The following is a 10987-nucleotide window of genomic DNA, read 5'->3' on the forward strand; positions in this document are numbered from 1 at the left end:
TTATCCATCTTCTTCTTCTTTCTCATCTCAGATCCGCTCTGATACCATGTTGAAACTTAGGTTTCTATGATGTAAATGACTTACCCAAACTCTCCCCCTTAAGTTGTATTTATGGACATAAAAAAATACTAATATTACAAGAATACCCTTCACCCTAGTAAAAGTGAATAAGAGATATAAATTATAAATTAATTACATCAAATGTCATTTTTATGATATGATTTTTTATTTACCATCATGCCACCATTGTGTGGGTCTTCTCTTTGGTATGTGGGCTTGAGCCCATCTTCTACATACTTAGACATATGGGCCTTCTTTGGTAATGTGCTCATAGTTTCATAATGGATTAATAGATGCCACTTTCTATGTGATAACCGTTTCATATGTTTTATACTAAATGACTTTTCGTATTGGATCAATCGTGTACGACTCTCTTAACACATGATTAAACGATCGAGATAGCTATTGATGGTACGGATAGATAACCTTTTCACATGTTTATTGTGAAATAAGTTTTCGCATTGGATGGGCAAAACGTGAGGGGATCCAAATGTCGAACGTACCTTTTGTTCATTCCGAATGATAGATACATGTGCTTTTCACTGAAAAGTAGTTGAAAGAGTATTTATTTCCAAGCAAGGGAATCATCAACCTTGGGCAGGACGAAGAATAAAAAATGAAAATAGTAGGCCAGGCATTAGCGGATTTGGTACCAACGACAATGAAAAATCCAGAAAATCTCGGTTGTAATGTTGTAAAATCTCCTTTTCTAAGATTTCCTTGATTTCTTCACCCCTTCTAATATTTCAACTCCATTTTCGTCTAATCGCTTAAAAATTAAAACCTACCCTTTCGAAGCGCTTAACCGTTAGGAAGTCTGCATCAAGTTCCACAAATCCAGGCCGCCGCAAGCGAGGAAAGAGGGACAGTGGTACTCCCAGACAGACATCTCCGGAGACTGACTTGTTCGTAGGAAAAGCAAACGCAAGTGTCGTAAGCTGGAAATATCTGATTGGCGTTGACGCTTCTTGCCCTTCGTCCTGCCTTTTTCTTCCCTTGGACTGGTAGACAGACGAGGGGGTAGGAAGGAAGAAGGACATGAGGGAGAGGATTCCTTCGCGAGATAAGCCTGCGGGTGATCAAGACGGATGCTCTTCTCCCAGTAGAAGAAAATGGTCCAACTTTTTGCCTCTTTTGGTTTTTCTCGTCGTTGTGGCGGAGATTACGCTGTTGGGTCGACTTGACATGGCAAAAAATGCTGCCATGGTTAATACGTGGGCTCACACCTTCTATACTTCTTCTCGGGCTTCGATTAATACGGAGAATGATGTATCCGGAGCCGATAGTGTCCACAAATTGGTTGAGTTGGATAGTTGCGAGGAGTGGCTGGAACGAGCAGATACTGTCAATTATACTAGAGATTTAGGAAAAGACCCCATTTTTATCACAGGTTTTGAGCAGGTTGGTTTTTATTATCACTTTTCAAGTTAATCCGCTCAACCTTACGTTGTTCTTTCTGTTTCATCCTTAAAGTTTCTGTTGGAAGTAGTAATTGTTAGTTTTTTTCTCTCCAATCCAATAGTAGTTTGTGATAGATTGTAAATTTGTTTGTAACCATGCTTTTATCACTCCTTACTTGGAAATAGCTACATCTGCGTTTTGCTCCATCTGGGACACGTCTATTGAGAAAAATGACTACTTCGATCTAAATTTTATTGCCTTTCCGATTATTGAATTTCTTCGTTCATTCCAAATGATGTCCTACTATGAAACTGGTTTCTGTCGAAACGTGATCAAAGAGTTGATACTGCGTGAGAAGATACCTAATATTTCACCTGCTCTGCCTTTTGAGCTCTTGGTATTTTGTCTTGTCAGATTGCGATGGAAGAGTATACTGCCTATTCCATTTTTATTATTTGGAAAACGAACCCACTCCATTTCTATTTTGTTCTGGATTTCTTCAATTGGTTTCTTGGGTTATTTTGGGTCGGTCTGCCTGATCAACTTGTGTGTCGAGACTGCTTGCTTTCTTATAATTTTACATATCTGGTAACATGGCAAGTCTCAAGGGTGAACTGGAAGGCTAAATATGTAAAATTTTCACTTGTAAACTTACGTGGATCTGGAAACCTAATTTTGTAGGGATTGGGATTCTATTCTACACTTTGACTGTTCAATGGGTTTTGGTGCTTATATTTTAGTTGATTCCAGGGTTGCATTTTCCTATATGGCCTAGTACACTAGGTGATTGGGCTGTTTTTCAACGCGGAGAAAGGTCAATCCCTAAAGAACTGCAAAAGCTAATTTAAAAATTAATCAAGTATAATTTGGTTGTTTTGAAGCACTAACTATTGTTTTAGAAGCACACTTACTGGTTTGAATAACAAAGAGCTGTCCATTTGATGTGCTTTTTGGTAAAGTGATCTCACTTTTATGCACTTATACTACACCCCTTTCCCTGATGACACTTGAGTCCAAGACATTACACTAGAAACCCCCCAAGACCATTGATCCAAAGGTTCAATTCACTATCTCCTAGTCATTTTAGTCTCTAGATCTTTTAATTGTTCATAATGATTTTTATTTTTTTTGAAAAAGATGTATATATATAAACAAGAAAAAACAGAAATTACAAAGAGTGGAGCATCTCCCTAACAACCTTTAATTGTTCATAATGATAAAAATGAAACATTGTTATCCACTACAACTAAATTGTATATAGTGCTTTTGAATTTTTGGTAAATTTTAATTATATCTATGCGGTTTAAATGATTATCAATCCCTCATTTTGGCATTCCTACTTGATGTCTTTTATGTGATGGACTTCATTAATTTATTTTTAAAAAAAAACTCATGGAGAACTGGCTCACTTATGTTGTCATCTTTGTAATAGGATCTGATACACGATATATTTTGCTGATACCTATTGCACTTTAAGCCTTCCAATATGTTGTTGGAAATAAACTAGAGTTTATTCCATGTATAATATCTTGGTAAAGATACGTTTATTTAGCGTCTTATTTAAATCCTTGTTCATCAAGGGCATTCTTTTCACATGATATTTGAGATGTTTATAAATAGAAGAATGGAGGGGGTGTGCAAGAGTAGTGCCCTAACTCCACTTTCCTCTCAATTTTTTCTCTTTCTATCTCTCTCTTCTCCGCTCGCGTTCACCTTCTTTCCTCTCTAAACTCTTTTCTCTTCTTCCTTCCTCTAACTCTCATGTAAAGAAATGCTATCTCAAGGTTTTATGGACATGAATCCTAAGTTCTAATATATGTCTAGCAATTTCAAGATACCTATCCCCTCTTGAAATCAACTAAGTAACCGACACACTCGTGAGACTTAATCTCAAGATCTTGTTTTAAGAAACCTCTTCATGTGGTCATTGAATTAAAGGCTCAATCCTACAACGAGTCTGTGAGAATAGGATTCTAACAACCTTATTTTATTAAAGAAAGTTTTACAATTCAATTTGCAATATGATGGTGGTTGCATCAACAAATTAAATCAGGATAGGAACTCTCTCATGTTTTTTTTTTTTTTATGAAAGTGCGTATATTTTTAAAAGAGAGAAATACAAACCTAGTTAAGGGTCTGGCTCCACAACAAAGTGTTGGAGAGACACATCCGCTTTAGCATGAGAGTCTGCTAGGTGGTTAGCAGAGCGTGGAATGTTTTTCCACATACAATTTAGCCCAGAAAGTAAATTACAGATTTCCTTGAACATATCCCAATGTCGCTAGGGGGGGGGGTGACCGTGATTTGTACACCAATTGATGATTACTGCTGAGTCGCCTTCAATATAGAGTGGGCCAAAGAGATGGTTGGAGAAGACCTTGAGCCCATGCAGAAGTCCAGTGAGTTCTGCAGTAGTAGAGTCTGATCTACCAAGGGGGCCAGCATATGAGAAGAGAAGTTCGCTATTTCCATTATGAAGAACACCACCGAAACCTGCAGGATCAGGGCAGCCTAAAGCGCTGCCATCAAAGTTCAGCTTTATATATCCAGGTGGAGGGGGTGTCCATGTGGCCATAGTAGGGGGGGGGGGGGGGGGAAGGGTTATCACAGTAATAGATAGCCAATTTCCTCTGAATTTTGAAGCATTGAATTTTTTGAATTCTTTTTTATTTAAAAGCCAAACAGAGACTTGACTTGCTATTTGGTCGGACAAGACCTCTCTCATGTTAAGGCTCAAAGTGTTGCAATCTGCCATGTTTCTAAAAGAATTTAATAAGACGTGTTGGATTGAGCCTGGTTTAGTCTCAAAATGAATATCCACTTTAGGAGGCGTATTGTGAAACCTTTTTCCTACTCAATACTCCTAACATCCAAACTTACATATAATGGGCTTGAGACATGGACAAAAATTCCCAAAAAAGTTCTTGATGAAGCATATTATACGGCAATTCCACCCAATGGAGCACACATCACACAAATAACTAGGGGAGGACAAACACTATCTTGACCCATGCAGACACCTTACTTTGATGCTTCATTGTGGAACCTAGCTGATCACACCTATTCACTGCGCCAGCTGGGTTGTCACTTTGGAGGGCGAAGATGAGTGATCCCTCGCTCTGTTCGGCGCCGTGGGGAAGAAGATGACACTGTTGAAAAATTTAATGTTTCCTAAGTTAGGAAACTTGATTTACAGTCCGGGACGTGCTTGTTTTGCCCAACCCAAACCGAGCCGAGTTAACCCAGCAACCCTAGCGTTGCTTCCTTCTATTCTGCCCAGTTAACTCGGGCCAACTTGGATCGGGTCAACTCGGGTCTGGATCAACCTGACTCGGCCAACTTATTTTCTGCCTTGGTTATACAAGTCCGGGTCACAAGGTTTATACCTACTTTTTCCTGCGACTCGGCTATATTGGTTTGATATCCTACTCGGTTCGACTCGGTTCTCTATCTACGGCTGAATTATTATCTTGGATTATTACTCGATTCCAACATACTATTTGGTGCAACTTCCTTATTTACTGATGGACTCGCAACGGATTATTTCATCTGTCCTTATTACTCTTAAGGATTTTTATTATTTACTAGTTATCTGTTGCTATACAACTGCACATGTGGTGCATGTTATTGGGCATTTGCCCATTTCCGCTACTACTATTGTGTCTCTTTGATTGAGACTTTATTTCTGAAGAAGAACTCGGTCACTTGCCTTGGGTTCATTATTTGCTGATTGTTGTCGGCATTGGTTCGTCTGATGCGGAATTTGAATTTCTTAGAAAAATAAAGTATATGGTGGCTTCAACATCTTATCTTCCTCTTTACCCATTACCAATTGGTTATTTGGCAATCTTTTTCCTACCATCCTTTATTTTGACTCTCACATATCCCTTTGGGTCAACCTCTTGTGTGTTGCTCTGGTTGGTTTACCTATATATATATATATATATATATATATATATATATTTAAGTCCATTGAGGCTTTTTATATGTATCCGTGGGTCTTTTATCGCCGTCTTGTGAATGATAGGCATTACCCACTTACCACCCACTTCTACCTTTGAGAGTCGATACCCGTGTTGGGACAACGTGATGGAGGAACTTATTACTACATCTATGCTATTTGGTTCAAGCTGGGATCACTGCCATTACCTCCCAGTTTGAGGGGGAGAAGTACAAGAAGAAGTACAAGAAAGAGGTATTTTATTCCATACATTGTGGTAATCTTTATGTGACCAAAATATTCAAGAAAAGGGGAGCACAAAAGACGAAGATTTTGCATCTATGAAGAATTGTATTTGTGAAGATTTTTTTTGGCAAAAGAAAATTGAAGACCAAGTATCCTTTTCATTGCAAGTTAAAGTTATAAACTCCAGCTTGAGGGGGAGTGTTGAAGAGAAGATATGGAAGAGTTTTACATAGAAGTCTTACAAAGCCAAAATTATTTTGCAAGCAGGTCTCACAGAAGAGTTTTAGTTTAAAGGTGTTTTAGTTATGTTAGTCTTCTATTTATGTTGAGTTATTTAATTATGTTAGGACTTATCTTTAAGTGTTAGAGTTTGGGTATAATTAGGACAAGGGTAGTGTAATTGTAATTGAACTCTACTACTTTTCACTATTATAAATAGGGGTTCATATATTCTGATTAAAACAAGTCAATGAAGTATTTCTTTTTTCCATAAATTCAACAAGGCTTATATCTAACTTTTTCCCACTCATCAACATGGACCATAAGATTGTAGAAACTAGACACATGAGACTGTAACTTTAAATTATGACAAATCCATGTCAAGAGTGCCAAAAGACTTCCAATATGGCATCCCACTTAATATGATCTACATCAAAGTCAAAAAGGGTTACTCCTGCTATCATTTCAAGATGCTTCATTGTGGAACCTAGCTGATCATACCATTCCAAGTAACATTACCTAGACCCAAGGATATTCATCATTTTCTTTTTCTCCTATTTGTTTCTCAGTTTTATGTCATAAGCTATAAGACTGTGATGTAATTTTTTTTTCTATTTATATAGCTATTCGCCATCCTTCTTCATCTTCAAAAAAAGTAACACTTTATATCAAAGGCAACAAGAGGTGATTTTTTTATTTTTTTATTTTATGTGGGTGTGGGTGTGCATATGCTGTAAACTGACATCAGGCAAGTGGCTTAAAAAGGGCATTAGCCAAGTGAAGCAGCAATGTTGGATTATACCTATGTTAATTCCAGTTTGCTATATTTTATTCTGTTGTGTACAACATCAGGCAAGACAATTTATCTCTCAACTTAAACCAGTTAACCTGGTACTTGGTCTTTTAAAATCTTGAATCATTTTATACACCTCATGTTGTAATCCTTCCTGCAGATTCAACATGGCTCACCTGCAGATTATAGCTAGGTTTTTACAACATATAAAATATGTATTAACTTTTCTGCCTCAATGGCTTCAATTCTAGCCTGCAAGTCTGAATTATTAGACTATTGTCCCAGCCCTTTGGGAGAATCTGCTAAAGATTCTCATGCAAACGTGTATTGATTTTTAGGCAAACCCCCGCTCCTCTCTCTCTCTCTGTTTTTTTCCAAGGTTAGATATTCACTTTAACATCTGTGTGCTGTTGGCCAGGAATCGATATCCTGCTCACTGGGCTGTAGGTATGGGTACACTGCAGAATCAGGAAAGAAACCAGACGCAACTTTCAGTTTATCTCATGACCCTGGTGTAGCTCGTGTCCTCCGCTCGATGGAATCCTCTCACTATTATTCAGAGAATAATATTGATCTGGCACGACGGTGGGTAAGCATCATTTGAAAGTTCTTTGCCTTTTTTTGAACTGCTCTTTCATCTGTAGTCCTTCGAAGAATAAGCAATATTTTTTTTTTTGGATAAAGATGTATTTATATATAAACAATAAAATTTACAAAGGAAGAGGGAGCATCTCCCTCACAACCAGAGATTGCAGGGACACTCCTTGCTTGGCTAGCACATTTGCAGCCGAATTTGCAGATCTCAGAATGTGAGACCAAATACAAAAGTGGAGTGAGGTAAAATCTAAAATTTCCCGAAAGATATCCCAATGGCGCCACGGTGGAGGGGAAACACGTTCACACCATCCAATGACCACCTTTGAGTCTCTTTCAATGTGAATGAGATCACTGCAGTTGTCTCTGAAAATGCAAAGCCTATTGAGTAGGCCATATAGCTCAGTCGTCATAGAATTAGAAATGCCTAACGGACCAGCATAAGAGAAACATTGATTGCCAGATGGATCCGAAATAATTCCCCCAAAACTAGCAATCCCTGAGTTGCCGAGAGAAGAGCCATCAAAATTCAGCTTGAGGTATCCAACTTCCGGGGGGGTCCACTCCTGCATTACTGGAGCCTTGATCCCAACGTGCATCCTAGCCAAGATATTCCAATTTTCATGAATAGAGGTTCCTTTGAAGGAGGAAAAAACCTTCTTAGTTATAAGCCAAGAGGATATTTGCCCCGACACCCTGTCCACTACTCTTACCTCCGATTCACTTTTAGCATCGAACCTCCTTCGGTTGCATTCATTCCATAGTCCCCACGGTATGAAACAGGCACAGGCAAATATCATCATTTTTTCGAGATCCAAGTGGGGTAGGCCAACGATTGACTTGCTGAAGGAGATCAGATCAGTAAATTATTCTTTGACTAGTGTGACCAGCCCACTTTGGTAGAAAACCTTCACACACCCATCTGCCCCTTGATCCCTCTTCTACCCCTTCTCACCCTGACAATTAAAAATTTACTGTCACTCCTCACTGCAATTTCTGAGGTTATTAAGGCAAATTCATGGAGCCCTTATTGATAAATGGATCTTAGTTTTTTCCCTGCTACCCAAAGTTGTGTCTTTTTGGATGAGTACGGATTTTCCATTTTTTTATTTTGAATGCAATAAGATTTCATGCTAGAAATATTCTTATATGACCATTGAGCCAAATGCCCTATAAGGACTACACAGTAAACTTGATACCCTTTTTTGGGGAAAAAAATAGTCTAGATCAGCTCCACAATGGCTATCTTTATCGAATTTTTAATTTATCTTATTCTTTTTTAGGGATCTAATTAGCTTGATGTAGTGCACTCTAAAAAAGGTAAAAAGTTTTGGAATCTGACCTGAGAATGTACATTGCTGTTATAACACGCCTTTGTTTATATTTCTTGTTATGAATATACATTCAAAATTTTATTTCGAGAAAATTATACCTTGTAAAATGACTGTTGTTGAATACACTTTGCTTTCTTCTTTACGTTTCTGTAATTTTTCAGAGTTTCATACTCATTCGTACAACAGATGTATTTTCTATAGCAAAAATGTTGGTGATTATGGAACTGTTACTCATTTTACAATGTTCCTGCAATAGAAGCTGTGAATAATAAAGCATATTTGGGATGGATTCATGTAGCTAAAGTCTTAGATAGTTGAACCAGAGTAGGAATGATGATGGTCCAATTTTTCTTGTGCTTGATCCTCACTTTGTGATGGCTCTATAAGCACTCCATTTGGACTTTAACCTTGCTTCCCTTTGCCAACAGAGATTCACAGTGCCTACTTATGTTTATTTTATAGGAGAGGTTACAACATTGTGATGACCACAAGTCTTTCGTCAGATGTTCCTGTTGGATACTTCTCATGGGCAGAGTATGATATTATGGCACCAATGATCCCCAAAACAGAGAAATCCCTTGCTGCTGCTTTTATTTCGAATTGTGGAGCCCGCAACTTTCGCTTGGAAGCCCTTGTGATGCTAGAGAAAATGAACATCACAATAGATTCTTATGGTGGCTGTCATCGGAACCGTGATGGACGAGGTATGAGTACATTGTTTCTAAATGGTGTGGTATGCTCTCCTTCCGCAAATCAGATGAATGTCTGTTTTCTAAGTTGTTTTTGATGCCCGAGGTTCACTCCCTCCTGTGTCTTATCCTAACTTCTAGATAAGATGACTGTACACTTGCAATGTTTTCCAACTTACAGTGAACAAAGTTAAAACTTTGAAGCGCTATAAATTCAGCTTGGCTTTTGAGAATTCAAACGAGGAGGATTATGTCACAGAGAAATTCTTCCAGTCACTTGTTGCTGGTACTTAATCACTACCTTGGATTTTGGGATTTTATGCTCTGTAGCTGCTTTTCTCAAGTGATATTTTGTCCTCTTTGTTTCCTTTATATCTCTGGGGTATGTTGCAGGCACTATTCCTGTGGTTGTGGGTGCTCCCAACATCCAAGAGTTTGCTCCTTCACCACATTCTATTTTACACATCAGAGAGCTGTCTGATGTTGGTCCAGTTGCAAAGAAAATGAAGTACCTTGCAGGAAATCCAGAGCTTTTTAATAACTCATTAAGGTAGCAATGTTTGATTCAAGCAGCCCACTGCTTTCTGTCTTTGACCAAAACACAAACAATAATTTCTCTGTTATCTTAGACAAGATTTAAGATTAAATACAAAGGGGACCTTTCAGGGAGAGAACTGCTAAATGACTCTTTACTGTTGTATGCCAATACCTATTTGTAACTCTTTGAGTTTTTTATGTAGGTGGAAGTATGAAGGTCCGTCCGATTCATTCAAGGCCCTTGTGGACATGGCTGCAGTTCATTCATCCTGCCGCCTTTGTATATATGTTGCTACAAAAATAAGGGAGCGAGATGAGAGAATCCAAAGCCGCCCCTGCAGGTGCACTAGAGGTGTCGGTACTGTCTATCATTTGTTTGTGAGAGAGAGAGGGAGGTTTGAAATGGAGTCCATTTTCTTGAGGTAAATATTTTCAGAATCTATCTATTTGTTTGTGGGGATAAGTAATCTAAACGGTCATATTGGCTCTGACCAGGTCGGACAATTTGACATTAAATGCTATGGAATCAACGGTGCTTCAGAAGTTCCAGTTGTTGAACCATGTACCTGTATGGAAGAAAGAGAGGCCGGAAGTTTTAAGGGGAAGAGACAACTTGAAAATATATAAGGTATATCCTGTTGGTTTGACACAAAGACAAGCTTTATATACTTTTAGATTTCATGAGGATGAAGATTTCCGGCAGTATGTAGAGAGGAACCCCTGCTCCAAGTTTGAAGTTATATTTGTTTAGAAATGGGTGAGAGTCTCTCTTTTTGCATCTTCGGTGCTCCTGCCATTGGAGGCTTTCATCCAAGGCTGGTAAGGTTCTTGTTTGGTGTTCCACGTTCTTGTGTAGTATTTTTGTCTGAAATTTTCGTCACTTGGAGACGGTAGAATTAACCAAGTGATGTTAGCAAACATATTTCGGGGAAATGGAATCACGTTTTTTTATGCAGAGCTACTACTTGGCTTTTTAATTCTGTTATTTTAACAAAAAAACATTACAAATTAACCTGTAATTATATAGGTCCGTTATGAAAAAGTTTGCATGTGACGAGAGTGGGAAAAAGTCCCACAATGAGAATTATCATGAAAAAGCATCGGACTCGACCCTTTTCTTCTTATAGTTAGGTATCATATCTTGAAAATTGTCACGAGTTTTCATAGTTATTTT

At 38.2% G+C, this 10987-nt stretch overlaps 1 protein-coding gene across 1 annotated transcript; it reads left to right on the plus strand.

Annotated features, from left to right (window-relative positions):
- The first annotated feature begins 865 nt into the window (after positions 1-865).
- On the plus strand, positions 866-10750 carry LOC137940369 (glycoprotein 3-alpha-L-fucosyltransferase A-like). The gene is made up of 7 exons (XM_068785401.1): positions 866-1461; positions 7078-7244; positions 9050-9291; positions 9458-9562; positions 9670-9826; positions 10017-10235; positions 10309-10750. The coding sequence occupies exons 1-7, from the start codon at positions 1099-1101 to the stop codon at positions 10562-10564; spliced, it is 1509 nt and encodes a 502-aa protein (XP_068641502.1). The 5' UTR covers positions 866-1098; the 3' UTR covers positions 10565-10750.
- Positions 10751-10987: the final 237 nt, after the last annotated feature.

This window comes from Aristolochia californica, unplaced genomic scaffold (assembly GCF_029961685.1).
Source record: "Aristolochia californica isolate CCGP_79_NKW_82.1479 unplaced genomic scaffold, dmAriCali1.0.hap1 SCAF_9, whole genome shotgun sequence".
NCBI classification, from domain to species: Eukaryota; Viridiplantae; Streptophyta; class Magnoliopsida; order Piperales; family Aristolochiaceae; genus Aristolochia; species Aristolochia californica.

Bases quoted from the DNA above. Each gene is read 5' to 3' on its own strand.
- LOC137940369 (XM_068785401.1), top strand. From the start codon at position 1,099: ATGAGGGAGAGGATTCCTTCGCGAGATAAGCCTGCGGGTGATCAAGAC. The intron at 1,462-7,077 runs GTTGGTTTTTAT...GCTGTTGGCCAG, and splicing joins TTATCACAGGTTTTGAGCAG to GAATCGATATCCTGCTCACT. The intron at 9,563-9,669 runs GTACTTAATCAC...GGTATGTTGCAG, and splicing joins CTTCCAGTCACTTGTTGCTG to GCACTATTCCTGTGGTTGTG.